Source organism: Lepidochelys kempii, chromosome 2 (assembly GCF_965140265.1).
Source record: "Lepidochelys kempii isolate rLepKem1 chromosome 2, rLepKem1.hap2, whole genome shotgun sequence".
Taxonomy (NCBI): domain Eukaryota; kingdom Metazoa; phylum Chordata; order Testudines; family Cheloniidae; genus Lepidochelys; species Lepidochelys kempii.
This window is the reverse complement of record NC_133257.1, coordinates 258,675,006-258,698,087: the sequence shown is the minus strand read 5'-3', so window position 1 is coordinate 258,698,087 and position 23,082 is coordinate 258,675,006. Positions and strand designations below refer to the sequence as shown.

Genomic DNA, 23,082 nt, shown 5'->3' with positions numbered 1-23,082 from the left:
TGAAACACAGCCTTGAGTTCCCATAGTATGACTTTATCGTGACGTATAAGCGAAAAGGTCAAGTGGGTGTAGTATAATGTTCTCAACATGTTAAAAGCAAGGAAGTTTTGTACACAGCTTCCAACATTAAATGCGTCTTTGGGGCATCAACCTTATTCCAACCCTGCACAGTCCTAGAGGACAACCTTGAAACCTCATTCTGCTCCTTACAGCACTACCCAGATTGAACCCTGGCAGTAAGTAGTGGTATACTTCCTACCAACTGGGGTAGGCCTCCCAAGGCTTACATATTCAATCAGATGAGTTATTTGAAATTGAGAGCTTTCTCTGAGATCTAGTATTGTACTTTTAATTAAGACGGGTAGTCCTCAGAACTGTCATGGCATTCAAGAAATATTCCTCCTTCGGTTAGGTATCGTAGTCCAATCCTTAGCACTGACATTCTCAGAGGAAAGTAGCCATGTCTCCTATAATTGAGATCTGCCAGAAGGCCTACTTCAACAAATCCTGCATATTGGTCATTTCCATGCCTTAATGCCCAAGGAATGGTAGAAGAAATATTTTTATATAATATTTTTTCATTTTGGATGTCCATATTTAAAAGACGATCCTGCTTCCCACCCTGGACACACATTGCTATGAAAATCTCATTGTAACCAATCTGTGGACTTTAGGACAAAGAAGAATAGGAAATTTTATTTATGCTACCTGAAAATGTCTTGTCTTCAAGCAATCAGGTCCACACATCAGGATCATCCTGGAGACAGGTGGCTCATCTAGAATAGAGATGGAAATTGACACGCAAGGTTGTAGGTTTGTTAGATTAAATTTACCATGCTCTGGAAATTCTTTTTCCTTAAACTATATTTAACACAATCTGTAATTTAGGAAAGTAGTTTTGAATGAACTTGGCTCTGAAAGTCACCTCAACTGGAGGGAAATTCAGGGGGCAGGGCATTCCACTGCTGCCAGTGAGTGACAAGTCTGAAGCTTCTGGGCAGAATCAGTCAGACTGGCACACTCGTTGTAACTGATCTGTGGACTTTATTACTGAAGAAAGGAAATCTTGACGTGAACATGGATACATTTGCCTACTTCCTCTTATTAATTAAAGCATGGGATTTATTAGTTTCTGGTCTAAAAAAATACTATCACTATCTAATACTAATACTATCACTGTGTTATACTAACCAATCATTTTAGTAGCTAAAATGCAAGGACCTGTTTGATTATTTTTTGTTGAGTTCTTGAATACTTGGAGCTTTTTTGTTAAAATGTTTGATTGCCAAATTTAATGTCTCAAATCTTTCTGTTCCACCCTTTCAAAAGCCCTTACAATGAATTTTTTTTCTTTTCCCCCAGGGTGACCAGATGCAGGTCATTCCCATACCAAGTGTATGTATTTTTATCCCTTTTATTTTAATAATTTTCATAGTTTTTGCTTTGGTTCATTTTATATTACGTTGGAGTTGACTGGATCTGCTCTGTGTTGCATGTTATAAGACTTTTGTTTTCTAATCTGTAACGTTGTATAAAGTTGTGAGATAAATTACCTTAAATGTGCATATAAGGTATACAGATAAAACTAACTAATAGGAACAAAAGGACAGTCCAGCTTTCTAAACCTGTCATTTATCTATCATGTAACTAAACGCTGATTTTTCACTTTGAAAATGTATAAAGAGGTACTCAAAAGCCAATATGCTGAATTTATTTAAGTCACATTGGGGACAAAAGACAACTCACTGGTACTAAATGGGTAGGCATATGACTCAACAAATCCTGCATCTTGACAGGGGGTTAAACTACATGACCCTTGCGGTCCCTTCTTACCCTATGATTCTGTGAACTTTACTACTTCTATTTCCACATGCCCCAATTATTTAAGCTGGTCTGTTGGAGATTAGAACCTGTAAAATGAGGCTTTAGTTTTCTTGGTGCAATCCAGTCAAGAGTATAACAGCAACCCCAGTCATGCTACTGTAGTTGTTTAAGGTAGTGGTTTTTTTATGAATCATAGTTTTCTGGGCTTAGTAGGTCGATGTCACCTGGTTCAAACTTGGAATACAAGTTGCCAGGTTGGAGTTATTCAAAACCAAATAAAAACATTTGACACTCTTTGACCTAGAGATTTTAAAAGTCGTTTGGACTTAAGCTTTTTTGCCAAAGAACTGATAATGCTTAGACTGCTTTTAATATGGACTTGGGGTTTTTTTTAATGTTTTTTAAATTGCAGATATACTTTTCAGCACTGTATGTGCCAATACCCCTTCACCATTTACAGTACCTTATTGAGATTTGCCACAGCAAAATTCTTAAAGCAATATCAGTGCAAGTCTGTGCGGGCACTGATATGTTCCCCCTCCTGCAGGTGTCCTAAATCTCTGAAGATTGGAATATTTCCCTGACGATTCTCCTATTTTTCTTTTATACCCCAGCTCCGTAAGGCCCAACATTGAAACCAATGTCTTTTTGGACCCCATTAATGCTGCAGCTTAATAGTGTCAAGATTAGTATTTCAACCACACAGATTTCTTCTCTCAATCACCTTCTTTTCTTGGAGCTGAAAAACTGTTGGAAATTATACTTGTTCCAGGACCATTGCTTCCTGTTCCGTAGTCCTGGACCAGTGGCAAAAAAGCATTGTCCTGAAGGAACAGTGACAGTTTTAAAACTTGATATCTCTCAGATCATCAGGGCTAGAAGCAGAAGGTGTATAACACTAGAAACCTGAAAATATCAACTTTTAGTGGTGTGCAACATTCACTACTAGATTACTATCTTGCTTTCCCATCCCTTCCAACTTCAGTTCTCATCATTTTAGCAGCACTGACAACCACTAGAGCTAGAAACCAGTGCTGTAGCTGTCTTACCATATCAAACCTGGCACCCAGCTTTAAATGAAATAAAGCAACAGTTTAAGATGAGATTTTACTATTAGTAAAATATAACCACAGCACTGCAAATGACAGAGGAATGTAGTAAAGCTTGGCTGTTAACTATGGCTATGAACTCATTCAGCACACTCATTCCAAACTGAAACATCTTAACAGAAACAGCAAACCCTTTTTATAAGAAATTAGACATCCTTCCAAAGAAGTATGGTGTTTGAGACTTGTTAAACTGTGCACTGTCAGTATTCTACCACTGTTTGTATTTACCTGTTAAGAAGAATATCCTTGTAAGTCTATAAAAATATTACTCAGAAATTTCAAATTCTCCAAATGTTAAAGAAATAGCAGAATTAAATGGTGAATTTGATGCTAAGTGTGGATGGTGCTCAGTAAATGAGGCAGCTGTTCAATATTCTCATTGTTTAGATGTGTGGCATGCTTGTTGCACTGCACAGCACCTAACCACTTCTCTGAAGGAAGAACTTTTTCTTTATTAATAGGCTTTTCTGTGAGATTCCCTGTTATAGTACAGTATCAGAGTTAACAAACATTTCTGAACTTATCTTCAGAATATCCCAGTGAGGTGGGAAAGTATCGGTATATGGTCATGTAAATAAAGACTGAATCATAATACCTATATATAAAGGGCCAGGGTTAAGGTTTTTTATGCCCCCCTTTCTACTCTTAATGCACCATCCATCCTGAGCACTGAGATCCTGAGGTTCAGTCTGTAAAGCATGTAAGCATCTGATTAAGACCCATTGAAGTCAGTGAGTCTTAAGCACATGCTTAAATTAAATGCTTGCCGAATTGGGGCCTGAATGAGGAAGATTTCCTTTGGGTGAAATACCATGTGATTATGTACCTAAAGGTTTCACCCTAATATGTACCATGAGGATATAGAACTAAAGTTACTTAAGCAACCTTAATTTTGTTTTTGACTTTTATACACTTTACTTTGCATATTTAATCATATAGTATATTAGATTTTTAATATTTTTTAAATTTCCTAGATTTCTGAAAACAGAGCCTCGCTAGATTGCACAAGTCCCTATATATTAAAATTGAAAATCCATTCAGTTTTATTGAGCATATATGTATAAATCTAGAGAGATCATCTGTTCTGTGAAAATTTCCAATTGCTTTTCGCATGTGTGCATAACACCGGTGAAACATCAACAGATAATTAGCTTTATTGTGTCAAAAACAATTTACCTCTATGAAGTATGTTTTATTTCAACACGCAGGACATGGCAAATTTACAGATTTCCTCCTGATCCCGGAAAGGCATGTCTGTCAGCCAGAGATCACATCCCTGTCAGATTTCAAGTTTTCATCAGCACCTGCAGAAGAGCCTTACTTTTAAAAAAATTAAAATAAAAAAAGTGTTAATGAGAAAGCATTTCTGCTTTCTGTATAATGTAGAATGTTACATTTGAATTTGCAGGGGAGGTGTGTTGAGCAGCAAGAAAGTAATTCATTTTTTTCCTAATATTGTAAACTGATTTTAGTAATTTTTGATGGTGCTGTGAATAAACAAAAAAGAGCTTGCTTCCCACCCGTCCCCCCCAGAAGACCAGTTTGAGATATGGAAAATTTCCAGGTGAAATGGAGTCAGTAAATTAAAGGTGTTGTTTTAACTGTAGTTCAGAATATCCTTGCTTTCTTGGATTTCTGTCAGCTTGATTCTTCTAGTGTCTTTCTTTCTAAGTAATAAAGCAGAATCATAGTGATTTCAGCAGTTGGCTGTTGTCTTCTTTGAGTGAAAGCATAGGTGAATATTCAGCACTGGTTATGTAGTTGTTTAAGACTTCAAATTGCTGTATCCATTTCTTCCATTCACTCAGAATCCCAGTATTCTTTAGAAAGTAAGTGGCACAGAAAATCATATTCCCAATCCCCATGTAAGTGAAATCTTATGCACAGAGCATCTGATTTTCACTTCCTGTCTTTACTCATTTTTTTCTTTACTTTTGGCCAATTTAATGCTTTTGTAACTTCTAGGGGGGAAAAAAAGCGTTTTGGTTTGTTTACAGGTTTGTTTGAACTGACTGCATACTTTTCAACAGAAATTGGTTTCATTGGCAGTGAGCTAAATACAATTTTGAAGTCTTTTAAAATCTCATTTATTGTTTGTGTCCTATGTTCACACATGGTGTGTAACTGCACTAAGAAGACTACTCAGCATGCTGCCGTGGTGCATGCTCAAGCAGTAAACTGCAGGGAGAATGAACAGGAAAGAAACACTTTACCATAGATCAGATAGAAGTGTAGATAGAAATGTAGAACGGGAAGGGACCTCCAGTCCAGTCCCTTCTACTCAAGACAGGACTACGCAATAGCTAGACCATTGCTGACAGGTGTTTGTCTGACCTGTTTTTAAAAATCTCCAATGATGGTGTCAAGGTTCCTTCCCCACTCTGAACTCTAGGGTACAGATGTGGGCACTTGCATGAAAGACCCCTAAGCTTATTTTTACCAACGTAGGTTAAAAACTTCCCCAAGGTACAAACTTTGCCTTGTCCTTGAACCGTATGCTGCCACCACCAAGCGTGTTAAACAAAGAACAGGGAAAGAGCCCACTTGGAGACATCTTCCCCCAAAATATCCCCCTAAGCCCTACACCCCCTTTCCTGGGGAAGGCTTGATAAAAATCCTCACCAATTTGTAAAGGTGAACACAGACCCAAACCCTTGGATCTTAACAATGGAAAATCAATCAGGTTCTTAAAAGAAGAATTTTAATTAAAGAAAAGGTAAAAGAATCACCTCTGTAAAATCAGGATGGTAAATACCTTACAGGGTAATCAGATTCAAAACATAGAGAATCCCTCTAGGCAAAACCTTAAGTTATAAAAAGACACAAAAACAGGAATATACAGCACAGCTTATTTTACCAGCCATTAAACAAAAGGAAATCTAACGCATTTCTAGTTAGATTACTTACTAACAGAAGTTCTGAGACTGCATTCCTGATCTGTTTCCGGCAAAAGCATCACACAGTCAGACGAACCCTTTGTCCCCCCCTCCCCCCCACCCCACCCCCAGCTTTGAAAGTATCTTGTCTCCTCATTGGTCATTTTGGTCAGGTGCCAGTGAGGTTAGCTGAACTTCTTAACCCTTTACAGGTGAAAGGGTTTTGCCTCTGGCCAGGAGGGATTTTATAGCATTGTATACAGAAAGGTGGTTACCCTTCCCTTTATTTTTATGACAGATGGAGATTCCACAGTCTCCCTAGGCAATTCATTCCAGTGCTTAACTACCCTGACAATTAGGAAGATTTTCTAATGTCCAACCTAAACCTTCCTTGCTGTGGTTTAAGCCCCATTGCTCCTTGTTTTGTCCTCGGAGGTTAACAAGAACAATTTTTCGCCCTCCCTGTAACAACCTTCCACATACTTAAAAACTATTATAAGAATGGCCATACTGGGTCAGACCAATAATCCATCTAGCCCAGAATCCTGTCTTCTGACAGTGGCCAATGCCAGGTGCTTCAGAGGCAATGAACAGAGCAGAGAATCATCAAGTGATCCATCCCCTGTCATACATTCCCACCTTCTGGCAAACAAAGGCTAGGGACATTCAAAGCATGGTGTTGCATCCCTGCCCGTACTGCCAAATGGTCATTCGTGGATCTATCTTCCATGAACTTATCTAGTTTTTTTAACCCTGTTATACTTTTGGCCTTCATAACATCCCCAGGCAGAGAGTTCCCCAGGCTGACTGTGCACTGTGTGAAGAAGTACTTCCTTTTGTTTGTTTAATATATGTTGCATATTAATTTCATTGGGTGACCCCGGCTCATGTTTATGTGAGGGGGTAAATAACATTTCCTTATTTACTTTCTCCGGTGTACACCAGTCATGATTTTTTAGACCTCTATTGTATCCCACCTTTAGTCGTCCTTTTTACAAACTGAAAAGTCTGTCTTTTTAATCTCTTCTCATACAGAAGCTGTTCCGTACCCCTAATAATTTTGTTGCCCTTCTCTGTACCTTTTCCAATTCCAATATCTGCACAAGATGTGGGTGTACCATGGATTTACATAGAGCAGGGGTTCTCAAACTTGTTGCACCATGACTCCCTTCTGACAACAAAAATGACTACACAATCCCAGGAGAGGGGACGGAAGTCTGAGCCCTCCCGAGTCCCACCGCCCTGGGCAGGGGGGCTAAAACCAAAACCAAGCCCCATCACCCAGGGCTGAAGCCCTTGGGCTTCGGCCCCAGGCAGTGGGGCTCAGTCTTTGGCCCTGGGCCACCAGCAAGCCCTGGTGACCCCATTACAATGGGCTCATGACCCACTTTGGGGTCCCATCCCACAGTTTGAGAACTGCTGATATAGAGGCATTATGATATTTTCTGTCTTATCTATCCCTTTCCTAATGATTCCCAACATTGTTAGCTTTTTTGACTGCCGCTGCACGTTGAGTGGATGTTTTCAGAGAACTATCCACAATGACTCCAAGATCTTTCTTATCATGTCCCCCCTCAGTCTTCTCTTCTCCAGACTAAACAAACCCAATTTTTTCAATCTTTCCTCCTAGGTCATGTTTTCTTCACCTTTAATCATTTTTGTTCTCTGGACTGTATTTAATTTGTCCACATCTTTTCTGAAATGTGAAGCCCAGAACTGAACACACTATTCCCACTGAGGCCTTATCAGTGCAGAATAGAGTGAAAGAATTACTTCTAGTGTCTTTCTTACAACACTTAACATTAACAAGATGTGAATTACATTGAATTTCACTTTTAACCTTGTCATTTTGTGGAGGCTGTTGTTGCTTTATATAGTGAATTCCTAAAAAATGGTTGCTTGCCATTTGTTGAGACTTCAAACAGAAAACCAGAATTCCTGCTTACTCCATCAGAGAATGTAGTATTTCTTCAACTCACTTGAGACACTTTTGATCGATCATTGCTTTTTGAAGGCTGTTATGCTAATTAACAGCATGGAAACCTGAGATGAATGCATAAGCCTTGAATGGTGATTAGTTTAATAACTTCTAAAGACACAATGTCTATTGTAATATGCATAAAGTTTTCATCTTGATTGAACAAAAGGCTCAGCAAGTACTTACCTGGTGCTTGTATTTAAAAAGTCAACATTTGATCCATACTGTCCACACAGTAATATCTGAGAACCACAAGTTATTTTTCTACTTTGTTCTAGGGAAATACTGTAGTATTTCAGATATTGCTGTGTAGTAAGTGTGAATCATTGTTGATTTATTAATGGTGACCACCATTTGTTATACTTTTTTTAATTACTAAAAAGCTTGATTTTTTTTTAAAGAAAACAGGTAATGAGTTTGAGATCTCATTTTAATCACCATAAATATTTTACCTTCATTGACTAACTGTGATGAAATATCTACTAATTATGACTTTTCTAGGCAATTTCTCCAGTGTCTTCATTTAGATCAACTACCTGAAAGGGGGTTCCAAAGAGGATGGATCTAGACTGTTCTCAGTGGTAGCAGATGACAGAACGAGGAGTAATGGTCTCAAGTTGCAGTGGGGGAGGTTTAGGTTGGATATTAGGAAAAACTTTTTCACTAGGAGGGTGGTGAAACACTGGAATGCGTTATCTAGGGAGGTGGTGGAATCTCCTTCCCTAGAAGTTTTTAAGGTCAGGCTTGACAAAGCCCTGGCTGGGATGATTTAGTTGGGGATTGGTCCTGCTTTGAGCAGGGAGTTGGACTAGATGACTTCTTCCTGAGGTCCCTTCCAACCCTGATATTCTATTATTCTATGATCTATTGGAATGCATTTAAAAATTGATACTACAGAAATTAACGTTCCCTATTCCTTGTTACAAGCTTTGCTACAATTGGGTAGAAAGTGCTCCAGTTAGAAGGCTTGGATGTCAGCATAAATGAGTTACTGTCAGATACACACATCCCTTACGTTCCTTAAACCATCTACGTGTCACCCTAACACTAAATTCCTACTCAAGATACTTAGTTTCCACATGAATTGTGAAACCTTTTCCTTCGTAATTCATATTTTCCACGCTCCTTCAGATCTGCAGGAGAGAGAAAAGTCTTCACATGTTAGATGTCAGCACAGAAATGGCATTGCATGTGAAGAACTAATGGACTAGGAACCAAAAGCCAGTTGCTTGTTTCCTCTGATCTTCAGACATGCAAACTATTGAGAAAATTTGGTGTTTAGCATGGGGTCCCTTTTGGCATTCTACTTTTCAGGCAGAATCAGATGAATTGTGCCTTGTGGCAGGGACTTGAATGGCAAGTCCTAGGACCCTGTCTGAGAATGCAACACTTTCATCATGCACTCAGATGCTGTATGAAGATATAGTATATCTACTGCTACATCATACTAGCAAGTTGGTCCAATTAACACCAACCAGGGAACAAGAAAGGCCGGCGTCTCTCTCTGAAGAGGAAACTTGGGGCTGAGACAGAGGGGATCCTTCAAGGAAAACCCTAGATAAAGGCAAGCTTTGGGAAAGCTTAGTCTCAGATTTGTGTGTAGCATTTCTTGAGTTAAGGCAAAACTCTAGGTAGCAGGAGATTTCTGGATGTTAACCAGATATGTGAATATACTGAATGGAGCGAGAAGGATGGAGATACACTTGTTCCCCTCATCACTGCTGCTTAGTGAAAGCAAAGCCTCAAATGGAGAGAGAAGGGAATACAATACTACTTGGCCCAGAGTCAAAGGCAGTTAGCCTCTTTCAGTCTAAGGCCCTTGAGTCTTGTAATATTTTCAGAGATGTTCATTCCCTTCCTGGTTTTGGTTTGATCAGCTGCCAGGAAGCAGTTATTGGTTCTGTGTGATGATGCATATTGTACAGCCAGTCTTGTCCTGGATTTTTTTTATCATGCCATTAATGCACCATACATAGCAATGTCAGTCTTTGTAACAATCCCTGGTTTGTTTTTAGTCTGAAGTAGTTACCTCAGCTGTTCCAAATTCCACCTGAATAATATATTCATTCAGTGCTACTACTCATTACTGAGGGTCGAGGAATGCTATTAGCATATATTTTTCCTCAGATATTTAATTTTGAAAAAACTGGACATAGTGCATTCTTTTCATGACTTTTTTCCTGGTGGTACCCTAAAGATAAATAGCACTATCTATCTTTTTTTTTTAAAAAAAGTAAGAAATTAGATCCTGTTTCATATATAATGGAACACTTGAGGGTGGTATCATGTCATTTATATCTTAATGGTGTTTTGGATCCTTTACCACTGTTAGTAAAAACGCTCTTCATATAGCAGAAGAAATTGCTATGTAGTTAATGTTACCATGTAACCTTGTAACCAAGGTTGTTACAAGGAGGAGGGAGAAAAATTGTTATTCTTAACCACTGAGGATAGGACAAGAAGCAATGGGCTCAAATTGCAGCAAGGGAGGTTTTGGTTGGACATCAGGAAAAATTTCCTAACTGTCAGGGTGGTTAAGCACTGGAATAAATTGCCTAGGGAGGTTGTGGAATCTCCATCATTGGGGATTTTTAAGAGCAGGTTAGACAAACTACTGTCAGGGATGGTCTAGATAATACTTAGTCCTGCCATGAGTGCAGGGGACTGGACTAAATGACCTCTTGAGGTCCCTTCCAGTCCTATGATGATGCACTTTGAACTGCTTATACACATTGTGCTACTATTAAATGAAAAAAAATATACTAACACTCCTTAACATGAAAAAACATACTACCTTGAGAGGCAGGATGGTCTTGTAGCTAAGATACTGAATCTCTTTGCCTCAGTTTCTCATTTGTAAAATGAGGATAATACTTTTTCCCTCCCTGTCTTGTCTATTTAGATTGTAAGCTGTTTGGAGTAAGGACTGTCGTTCTGAGTTTATACAGTGCCTAGTAACCTTGGGCCCTGGCTTAGCCTCTAGGTGTTTCCATAATACAAATAATAAATATATCCACAGCAGTAAAGCAACTTTTTACTATACCCTTAACTGACCTCATTGTGTTTGACTATTGTCAAATCCTGTGTATAACATCTAGACTGACAGCCTACACGCTGAGCAGGCCTTATCAACTGCAATACAATGCTTTATCTCAGTTTCACTCAGCACTAATCTAAGGATCAAATAGAATTAAAAAGAAAATGAGAGATCAGTAGATTAAGTGGTTTTCAATTTTGATATATCAAGAAACTGTCACTGACTTCCATAGAATCAGAGTTAGCTCAACACTGAGCACTTCTGAAAATCCTATCCAGGATACGTAAAGTAGCTGAAGATTGTCATATTATTTAAATCTTAACAGTATTTCTTTTAAGAACACTTAGTTATTGAATTAAAACTAAAATTTACTGGGGAGAATTTACACAAATTTAACAAATTTGGGCTTCTTACAGAGGCTGCACTTAAGTGTTTGACTTCATGACTTAATATTATTGAATAGCCTAGCTTGGGAATTATTTTTCATTTGTCCATTGGTAAAGTCAATATGGGCTCTTTGTGAGCTTGGGAACCTTTTTCCTACATATATGAGAAATGTTCTGATAGAAATAAAATGTGGTAAGAAAATATAATTTGTTTTCATATTTCTAATTGGTGGTTATAAACATTATTTTAAAAATTATGGAAAATATTTTGCCACTCTCTGGCAAACACCAGAAATAAAGCAGTGATTGATACCCTTTTTATTATAGTGCACACAGATGTAATCTCATTCAGATAGCCATCCTACTGTAGTGTGCAATATGGAGACTTCGCCCTCTCCTATTGTGATTTCAGTATTGTATTGTTTTTAACCCCCTACCTGTGGGCTTTAACCCATTAAAATATTTAATTTCCTATCCATATTGAACATCTCCTCACTTTATACCCAACTCCAGTTTTCCCTCCCTTTCAGAACTAACCCATTTCTTTAAACATTAAAGACGCCCTTAAGAGTGTGGTAGCATAGCAGTATCTCAGCTTCTTTAAGCATCCAAAAGATGTATCCTCCCCTTCCAGTTCCCTCATAGTGCTGCTGTGGTAAAGGACACCTGGTACCAATGTCAAAGAAGAATACAGTGAATGTTGCAACTCAGGATGCTAGGTCAGGCAGTGGGCCCAAAAACTGTGCCCACTCTACCTTCTCCTGCCCCAGCTGAAGTCTGTGTTCCCCAAGATATTGCACCATTTATAGACTGCTGCAGGAGGAAGTTTGTGGAGCTCCCCATTATATTTTGAGTCCCACCTTTGTAATGGGTACTGGCTATAACAGAGCTAAGTTTGATGGAATTTTCATTTACAGCATTTTTATTCTTGTGATTCTGAACATGTAATCCATGCAAAAGCATTAATTCAACACTTGACGTAGTTCAGAGCCCCGTTCTGGAAATGACCATCACTGTAATCTCATTTGACTTCAGAATTGGGGCTTCATCTCAGTGTGCATTGTGGCAAATGGAAGCATTGATTTATGTAAGTTTCACAGTCACTCTTGCATGCTGTGGCCAGAAGTTTATGCTTCCAGTTGCTGCTTTGGACTCTGAAATGGAGAACAAAATGGGACTGCAGCTGTCTAGCCCATATTCTGAGGCATGAGAAAGCAGGCCAGTAAAGAAGGTCAGTGCTACTAATTGAGTCTCATTTCCACCACTGACTTGAGCTATCAAAATTGTTTTGCTGCGTTCATCTGTATTGCTTAAATTCATCTCCAGAGCATTTGATATTCATTCAAGAAATAAAAATACAGAAAGCAGTTTGTGTATTGCATGAGAGCTTTCATTTCCAGCTGTGTATTGTAAACTGGCAGGAAAAAACCTATTCAACCTTATGACTTATACATATGTGACTTCCTGTTGCTAACTGCTAGTGAGTAATGCTGGGGGGGGTGTACCTGTGGTTAATGCACAGAAATTTACGTTTTTCATTGTGCTGTTTTTTTTCTTTAGCCACCAGCTAAATACCTCCTGCCAGAACTGACAGTATTGGACTATGGGAAGAAATGTGTGGTTATTGATTTAGATGAAACATTAGTACACAGTTCATTTAAGGTAAATATACTCTGAAGTGGTCTTTGCTACTTGATCATATGAATGTTAGTGAACACAACAGAGACAGTAATCTTCTTAATATATTAACTAATCTTACAAGCCACCCATGAATGTTCTGGTAATTGGATCATTTTCTTGATTCAGTATAGACCTGTCTTCATAGAAAAAAGATGCCCTGTAGACCATTTCCTTATTAGGGTTTTGGGTTTGGTTTTCTAACAGATAGACCTTGAAAGGAGCCTTTTCAGTCATCTCCATCACTATGCGTTGTTGTAGGAAAATTTTCAAAATTAGTCTGTCGTTCCAGATAAACCTCTTGTGTAATCTCTCTCCCTCTACAGAGACGACAGATATTCTGCCTCCTTTGGGAGCTGTTCCATCGTCCAGTTCCTACAATTATTTTCCTGTTCTTATTGGTTGTGGTGGGGGACAAGGAGGATAGAATGAACATTGATAAAGTAATGAATACTTCTTGTTGCAAGAGAAAGCCCTATCTCTAGGGAAACAAGACACTAACTGAATGATCACTCAGTCCTGTCACTTCAGTAGCTAAATATTCCAGCAGGGTTCAGTATTTAACATACGTAGAACTTTGCTGTCCTGAAAAAAACTGACTTTCATTTTCTGAAATGTAAATTCTGCTGCAGTTGAGTCTAGAAATCATAGCTGTGGAAAATGGAATTTCAGGGCCTCTGTATGCTAGGTGGGTGTATAATTCTGCTAGAAGAGATTGTGAATATTACATTAATAAATCTTTGGTGCCCGTAAGAACTGTGTTCTGTGCCAGAAAAGATTGCTCCCAATGTCATAGGGTTCAGTAAATAGGTTTGTCACCACCTCTACTCTAGTCAGCACATTAAGTATACAGCCTCCATTACAGGAAGGTGGGTGGTATAAGGCTATTGCTGGTGAGTCAGTCGTTTTGAAGCAGAATCTTGAAGAGTTTTAAAAATTTCTGTGCTGGAGTGTGTTTATTGTTCAGATAGGATGTAGCATTAGGACAGGAGCAGTGACCATTTCAAATTGGCTCAGAAATGAGATCATCCTTCATGTTCTGTAAATCTGAGGCATTATAAAGCATCTCACTTTATAGGAAGATGGTTAAGCAATTAACAGGAGCAATTTCCAGTAATGTTGTAGTACTTTCAATTTTGGCTATACTATATTTTTCATTACAAACATAAATCTTTTATTTTAATCCTAGTAAATATTCAGTTGCCAGACACTTGATGTTGTAAACCATAGTTCATTAGTGGTCTGAATCTGGAAACCATTTTTCTTGGTTGACTTTAAAAGGACCGTATATGGATATATGGTTATGCCTACACTCATGATACAAAGTCAGGATGAAATTGTAGGATTGTATAGATTTGCAAACTGTTATAGACTTCAGTGCCAAATCCCTGATTTTTGTAGTCACTCCTGAAGTTATACTTGGGAATTTTCTTAGTGTTCTATCAAGGTAGACACTCATTTGGACTTCTGAGGGGGGAAAATACTTACTTTTTGTAAAGCTATTAAATTATTTACAGAGGGAGGCCAAAATAGCAGGGGAGAAAATGAAGAATATTCAAGAAAGGTTGCATGGCATCCACAAAATCAGAGAATCAGTATCAATCCACAGTGTGAAAAATCAGTGTTAACTGAACGCTCCTTAAATTGTGAGTTCTGTGGTTCCTTAGTGAAAATAAAATCTATATCTCTTTAGGTTATTCTAGCCAGTTAATTTAAAATAATTTGAAAGAGTATATCATCTCCTCAACAATTGACATCACCAAAATCCCTTGTCCAGAGTAGAGGTTTGCACATACTGAAAAGGTTTCGTGCTCCCTTGCATTCATTTTCAAAGTTGACAATGGGAGTCTGTAAGGGGAAAACCAGATGCTAAAGTAAATGACTTTAGTTATTCTCTAGCTGGCACTCTTTCCAGTGCATCTCAGTGGTACGGGTGAGCTTTGTGCTGTCTTTCATCCGAGATGAGGCCCTTGCCTGCTTCTGGTCACTAAAGAGCTCGTGATAATTTTCACAAGGGTAGAGTTAACAACTGCTGGATGTCCAAGCCGACTACCTATTTGAATAATTGAATTCCAACTACTTAAATTCCTTCTGCAGTTTCCTTTAGTTGTGGTATTCTTCACTAAAGTGCCCTATGGCAGTGTGCTCTGTTTCACAATTATTGCATTCTACCCCAAGGGTTGGCTACTTTTAAGTGGGGAGGTCGTGTGTGACAGCATAAAAATATGTTGAGGCCCTTCAATATGAAATACATTACATAAAAGGAATTAATATACTTTAAAAGTACATAACAGTAATTTTGCAATGAAATAGTTTCAGATAGCTGCAGATGCTTGTATTTAGAAGCACCTAGAGCTAAACTTTTTATTTATTTTGGTGCTCTTTTTTGAAGACAGCTTCCTGAGGGAATATTTCTCATTTTCCCTGTTTACTTCTTCAGCGTATTTGAGCAGCCTTTGGTGCAGCTAGTCTATTGTTTTAAATACACACCTGAAGGATGGGGGAAGGGAAGCGTGTTTTATAAGGGTGGAAAGCGTCATCAGAAATGATAGTTCAGTAGTTTAATGACAAATCCCCATCATGAGACAATAGAAACAAATATTAAAATCAGACTATTGAATCAGGGAGATCCTTCGCATTCTCTCACCATCCTTCTGTAAAACAATCCTAGGTCCTATGCAAAATCTGAGTTTAGTCACATTGAAAAATTGCTGTGAAGTGTATTATTCAATCTATGCTCTATGAAGTTTTTTCTTTTCAATATCAAAATAGGCAATGTTTCCAGCTTTTTATATTCACTGTGGGGAAGAGATTTCCAAAGGCTCATATTGGGACTTTTGGTGGAAATTAGGAGCCTGACTGCTGTTGGTGCCTTTGAAAAGCTCCCCCTGTAATGGTATTTACACTTGTTTTTCGAAAATATTATCTGACTTTGTTGTCATTCTTTCTAGCCAATTAGTAATGCTGACTTCATTGTTCCTGTTGAAATTGATGGAACCATACATCAGGTAAGCATTGCTCTTAAATTGGGCTCTAATTTGTTCATGGAGTTTAAGGCCAGAAGGGACTTTTATGTCACAGGCCAATATCTTGTACACAATGATCCCTTGATTTTTTGAGAGTCACTCTTTTCCAGGGTGTAGTTCCCCATTCTGTAGGAATGGTCTTATTCTTTGTTCCTAGATGTATAACTTTGCATTTGGCTGAATTAGTGCACAATCCAGATAGCTCTGTATGACTGTGTGTCCTCATCATTATTTAATACTCTGCCAATCTTTGTCATCTGCAGATTTTATCAGCAATGATTTTATATTTACTTTGTATTGCATACAGTTCCTCAGTGTTTTGACATACAGGAATTTACACATCAAAAATTAGTTAAATATAACTCTTCTGCTTATTTTAAAAGCTAAAAATAATCTGACATTAAGCACATTATTCAGTAACCTATAATATCCCTAAATAGCAAGTATTTTGGAATGACTAAGTCCAGAAGGAATTGATACCGCCAAACTTTGGCTAAAATAAAAACTGAATTGCTGTGTGCAAAGGATATGTTCTCACCTCTACATAGAATAAAGCAGCTGTCTGGTTTGTCAGTTGCTCACAACACACCTGAAGCTTGTAAGAAGCAGGGTTGCAACTCACACTTCTTGTTTTATATGGCATTGTTTTGAGTAAATGTGTGTGTTTCTATAATTGCACTAATACAGTTCAGTTATCATAACTTCAGAAAAAAGTCACTTTAAGCCTTTTGGGTGACATACTGCATTATATTGTAGTCCTGGTGTTTTGGACCTTGGTTTCTGCATGTTGGAATATTTTCCTCAATCTTACTCTTTATTCATCATTTATTACTGTCAGTTCTTAATTTTAAAGGATTGTCAGAGATATGGGAATATTTTAATACAAAAAATAGATGATGATTTTCAGTTATTTGACATAGATTTACAGTTGCCAAAATGGAGGTTTTTATCTTCTCAGGCCGGTTAATGGCCTACCTGATGAGTTGTGTCTGACTGCCAGTGTCCCTCTAACTACTTCAAAACTCTTTCTAGAATCTTCTCCTCAGGACTTTGATATCAATTTCTGACTCCTCTTGTGGATTCTAAGCTTCTCCAAGCATGAAGTGATCTAACGCCACATTTACAAACATTGTCTGTCCAGGTAACAGCTATTTCTAAGACATTTATCATTCCCTAAAAGCACTGACCAGCAGAGGCAGATTATAAACTGAAATTCCATATAAACAAACATTTTGTAAAAACACTCAACTATGCAAAATAGAATTAAAGATGTGTGCCAAGCATTCATGCCTTTACATTCCTTCCTCTCGCCCTTCACCTTTTGTCTGTATTTAGATTTTAAGCTCTTCAAGTCAGGGTTCCTTGTAGTCTTATATGTCTTTCAAGTACGTAGTCTGTTTAGGATAATATGGACAAAATTTTCAAAAGTGACTCGTGGTTTTGGGTACCTCAGTTTTTGGGACTTCTACATCAGACGCCTTAAGTGAGATTGATTTTCAAAACATGGTGAATATGTACTCTCTGAAAATCAGGCCCCTTTAAAGGATCTCAGATTGGGCATCCAAAAATGGAGGCATTCAGAATCACTAATCACTTTTTCAAATCTTGGTCCACATAAATAATACTCATAAGTTTCTCCCTCCAGACAAGCTCAAACATTGCAGTGTTTGTTAAAACTAGCCTGCACTAGGTACTATAAACTTGGATCCTAATTTTCTGATGAATTGAGCCTGCTAATTGGTTAAAATATCTTTTGTTGGTTAGAATAGGTTATATGCTAGATTGTAAAAATAACTGATTACATTTCTTAGCTGTATATAATTTAGGGGTGTGTGTGTGTGTGTGTGTATGTATGTATATATATATATATATATATATATATATATATATATATATATATATAAATAAATCAACCTGAAGAGCTCTGTGTAGCTCAAAAGCTCATCTCTTTCACCAGCAGAATTTGGTCCAATAAAAGATATTACGTCACCCACCTTGGTCCCAGAATAGTAGAAACAACATGGCTACAACACCACTGCAAGCAGTCTTTGAGTAATCAGTTTAGTTATTGCCGGCACAAATATTGTCCTGTCACTACTTATCTGAAAACTGTTCAGTAGCCTGTAAAATAAGTTAGTAGTCTTAGTTTGATTCCTAAAATGAGTGTATACATTGTGAAAACTATCCACACAGTTGTCACCACTTGACACACTTGTTAAACATCTTAGAGACCAAAGATTAAATGGGCAATGAACTGAAATATCCTTTAGAATGACAGGTTTCAGAGTAACAGCCGTGTTAGTCTGTATTCGCAAAAAGAAAAGGAGTACTTGTGGTACCTTAGAGACTAACCAATTTATTTGAGCATAAGCTTTCGTGAGCTACAGCTCACTTCATCGGATGCATTCAGTGGAGCGAGCTGTAGCTCACAAAAGCTTATGCTCAAATAAATTGGTTAGTCTCTAAGGTACCACAAGTACTCCTTTCCTTTAGAATGGTGGTCCTTCTGCCAGCAATGATTGTATGCCTGTTCTGTGGTGGAGAACGTCAGTTTTTAGGATTATTAATCTTTCGTCAGCACTACATTCACTTACAAGGGACAAGAGCTGTATATTTATTATTTTATTTTTTTATTTTTTTTATTTTTGCGTTGTCCTGTCCAAAGGCCTACGTAAGGATTAGGATTTCATTGTGCTAGGAACTGTACGAACACACAGGTAGACTCAATGTCTGCCCCAAGAGTATACAGTCTAATTTTGAAGCAAGATGTCAGGAGTGAGTGTGACAAACAGTAGGAGGAAACATAGTAGATTAACAATAAGATCAGAGTCGCATACATTGCATTACATACCAAAACAAACTACACTAAAAGAATGTTACATTTGAAAAATCAAACACTCAGAAATTAAGAAATACCAGAATTAAGGTTGCCTATTCAGTCCCCTTCTTCATTCACTACACACCTTTCAACTTCTGCAACAATTTACTGCAGTTAAGCACCAAGATCTGGTGAATGCATGTGAAGTTCTGAAAAACTGTGTCCATAGGGTGGGTTTTTTCATGTGTATGATAAATAATATGAAGGGTAATTGGCCCTTCCAGAGACTTCCTGTGTTTTATTGGGCAAGTAATTTAAACACTGTGAATTTCCATTTCTTCATTTGTAAAATGGGGATAATACTTCCATTCCTACCAGATTGTTAAAAAAATTAATTGTAAAAAGCATTTGAGATCTGGGGACAGACAATAGTTAATTAATTGTAAAGCATATGAGCTCTGAAATGTTATGAAGCTATACAAACAATAGTTAAATCTGCTGTGTCAGAAAGCAGTAGAATTTTGTCAAGCAGCAACTTGTCTGAAAAAATGGGGATCGGGGGGAGCCACCAACTTGCCTCAGTGGGGAGGATGAACTTGATGGGGCTAGCAATGGAAGGTGACAGCCCCAGCATTGAGGAAGGGAGACAGTTTCTGAGGGACACCAAGTAGCTCCTGCCCCCGAGATGTCTCTAGCACCCATTGGCCAGTTGTGGGGGAGGGATGCTGATTGGCCATCATCCCCAGATCCAGGGATTTAATCTGGAGCAGGGGCCACATGAAGCCTCATTCAACTCCATTCCAGCTCCTTTCCTTGAAGAAAAGATGAGCAATATGGTACTCAGTATAGAGGTATTCTGTGCAGTTCATGTGATGTAAAAGTAATCATCTGTCGGGGAAAAGTAATATGTAAGTATTGTCTGTCTAATAATATTTGGGGACGGGGGGGAATCCAATTAATAGATGCCAAGGCTGTATGAGAGGGACCTTTATGATCCAGTGTGACCTCTTGCATAGCACAGGCCATAGAATTTCACCAGGTGGTTCCTTAGTTGTTTGTCTGAATCTGCCATCCTTGTATTATGTATAAACTCCTTAAAACAGAAAGATCATTGAGCAATTGGGAAGTATTTTATACCCATTTTAAATATGATAGAAGCTCTGAAATGTTATGAAGCTATACAAACAATAGTTAAATCTGCTGTGTCAGAAAGCAGTAGAACTTTTGTCTGAAAAAATATTACCTTGCCTGATCTTACACTAAAGGGGTCTGTTTTAGGTAGCGTCTACACGGTGGGGGAAAAAACCAACAGCACCAAGTCTGAAAGCCTGGGCTCAGGCTATGGGGCTAAAAATAGCCTTGTAGACAGTCCTGCTTGGGCTGGAGCCTGGCAAGTAGGGAGGGTCTTAGAGTCTGAGCTCCCGCCCAAGTGGGAACATCTACACGGCTGGTTTTAGCCCCTCAGCCTGAGCCCACAAGTCCAAGTCAGTTGCCCCGGGCGATAAGACTCCGTGCTGCTGGTTTTTCTTTGCAAGGTAAACAAGCAAAGGGTATGTGCAATTAAACACCCACAGCTGGACTTTGTTAGCTGACTCGGGTTCATGGGGCTCTGGCTGCAGGTTTATAAAGTTGCAGTCTAGAGGTTCAGGCTCAGTCTGGAGCCTGACCTAGGGGACCTTTAAATGGAAGAGGGTAAGTCTCTGATGCAATTAAGAACCCGTGGCTGGCCCATGCCACCTGACTCAGGTTTGCAGGGCTTGGGCTAAGGGGCTGTTTCATTGCAGGGTAGAATTCTGGGCTTGGGCTGGAGCCCAGGGTCTAGGACTCTCCAAGGTGGGAGGGCCCCAGAGCTCAGGCTGCAGCACAACCCTGGAAGTCTATACTGCAGTGAAACAGCCCCTTAGCCCAAGCCCAGCAAGCCCGAGTCAGCTGGCAGGGGCCATTTGAGAGTTATTAATTGCAGTTTAAACATACACAGAGGGTCCCAGAGCTTGGGCCCAAGCCTAAGCATCTGCATTGCAATTTTATATCCCAAGTTAGCTGTCACGGGCCAGCTACGGGTGTTTAATTGCAGTGTAGACATACCCAAAGTTGCATTTTTGTGCTGCTCTGTAATTTTCTGAAGTGCCCTATCTGAAACACATTTCATGTCTTTTTAAATACAACAACTTAACTCTTTCTGATTTTCTTTAAATATCAGTATAAAATTTATTAATGTGCATTTGGCTATGAAATACCTTGAATTCTCTTGGAAAGTATAGCAATATAACACATCTAGTAAGCTGTTACTCTCTTTACATTGTAATCTCCAAGTGACACACTAAGAGCTTAATTATCCTGTCAGTGGCACATCCCATAGCATGTTTATGGGAACAAATACCTAGGAGGACCACTCCAGTCCAAGCAGATGCTGTACTGGCTAGATAATAGCGTGGTCCTTTTCACTAGTTTCTAGTTTCTAGTCACCAAAATTTCTGTCCCTACAATTGAGAGAGTCAATCAAAGTAATCTTGTTCCCTACCAAATTGTTCATCAGAAATCAAGATCAATGAAACACATTTGTTAGAATTCATGAAGTTTGTTTTGAGGAGGTTTATCAAGGCTTGAGGTGGGCCCACTCAATACAATAAATCGTTGTTTCTCAACCTTTTCCATACTGCAACTTTGACATTTTCCATAGCAGGACCATCTCGCCCTGGAACTCGTTTCCCGTTTAAGAGCATGGGAAGGGCCAGGTGGTTGTGACACCGAGGTTGAGAAGCCATGCATTAGAAAGTTTTAATTCTAGTTCCCAAGAGCATCAGTAGGGTACACTCATTTGGCTACTAAAAGGTGGATAACATTTTAAATGAAGTGACTCAGAAGTTTGGAGTTGTTCTTTGGAATGTTCCGTGCACTTGACAATATTGTATGGTAGCTTTTGATAACTTGCTTTATATCGTCTCTATAGAAGAGACTATTGACACTGACTCAGCTCCAATCCCCCCATATGATGAGTGTAAGGATCCTTAGTTTAGGTAGTTCTTGGTCTATTATCCAGGTTGCCTTACCTAACTTGATTCATGTCTTACACTTGAATGATTAGGAGCAGAAAAGGCAGCCAGCAACAGTTTGATTTGGCGTGGTTTTGGACTGAGTTCTTGTTCCTTACTAGGACTTTGATCTAAAGTTGCCATACTTTGTAGTGAACACTGCTATTGGTTGTTCAGTGTTTTAACAGTATATTAATAAGGAAAAAATTATTTTTAGCCAATGAAAATAAGAGAAATGTTTATGAAGTTTATTTAGAATATTGTATGTGATTATTTTTTTTCAGTGGGGAACAAATTTAAATACAAACTTTCTCTTCATAAAGGACCAAGTTCCTCAATTATTCTCCTGGAAAAGGCTGTGACCTGGTTCAAGTAATCCAGGATAGGCTGTGTGCAATCTAATTGGCCTATTCTTGATTACTTGCACTGGGAGGCAACCACGACAAACGAACCAGATATGTGAAGACTCAAGAATCCACATTATTTCCCCTCCTTTCTGTTAATAGGAAGTGCATACGCGGTCAAATGAAGATTACAGGTGCTTGGGTTGTCTTGGTCAGACTGTTCTGCTATTGCATAAAGATTCTAAAATTCTAAAACTGATATTTTAAAAACCAACTATATGGTCCTATTTCTAACATTACACTAAAGCTTGCTGTTCTGTGTACAAATACTTTATTCTCCAAAACTGACACTTTCATATGACATAGAGTATATTTACAGATAAGTTTTCTAAAACAGTTGCACTTAATTTGGGTGATGCCACTTATAACAGTTCTAAACTAAAAACTGACAAATATATGCAGTATTGTAAGAGCTTGCCTAAAGCCGGAAAATACCATTTAAATGTTAATGTCCAAGAGAAGGTTAATAAAAAGCGATGATATTCCTTTAAACTGTTACCAGAATAGAGCGGTAATTAGCAAAGCATGCATCCCAAGAAGTACAGATATGAAAAAAAAAAAGGGGGGGGGGGTTCCTGCCCTGAAGACAGTATGTAAAGCTGAGAGAAAAGCCAGGAGTCAGTCAGTCTAGAGACTTGAACTGAAGACATCATATAACAGAAAAAAGCCAAGCCACAAATAAGCATGCAGCATTGAGATTCAAGTCCAGTAACTAATGAAGCAAAGAAAATAATACAGTAAATGAGAATGTAAGGAGGCAGAGGAGAAAAGAACTGCACTGTCAAATGGAGAAAAGGTTCATGTAAAGTAGATCAAGGGATTTTGTAGTTCAGCATTATCAACACACTTGCAGTTGCTACCAACACCTTGTAGGGTTGCCAACTTTCTAACGACACCAAACTGAACACCCTAGAC

General features: G+C 38.5%; 1 protein-coding gene across 5 annotated transcripts in view; it reads left to right on the top strand.

The window, feature by feature from the left end:
- Positions 1 to 23,082, top strand: part of CTDSPL (CTD small phosphatase like) — a 120,654-nt gene that overhangs the window by 85,415 nt on the left and 12,157 nt on the right. For 2 of the 5 annotated variants that reach the window (XR_012157652.1, XM_073334730.1), the window contains exons 3-6: positions 1,363 to 1,395; positions 12,771 to 12,872; positions 13,214 to 13,330; positions 15,839 to 15,895. Coding sequence is in view for 4 of the 5 variants with exons in the window: in XM_073334730.1 (XP_073190831.1) it covers positions 1,363 to 1,395; positions 12,771 to 12,872; positions 13,214 to 13,330; positions 15,839 to 15,895 (309 nt within the window). In the remaining variant the exon portion in view is untranslated. The remainder of the gene's footprint in view (positions 1 to 1,362; positions 1,396 to 12,770; positions 12,873 to 13,213; positions 13,331 to 15,838; positions 15,896 to 23,082) is intronic. The other 3 variants (XM_073334731.1, XM_073334732.1, XM_073334733.1) reach the window with 3 other exon arrangements.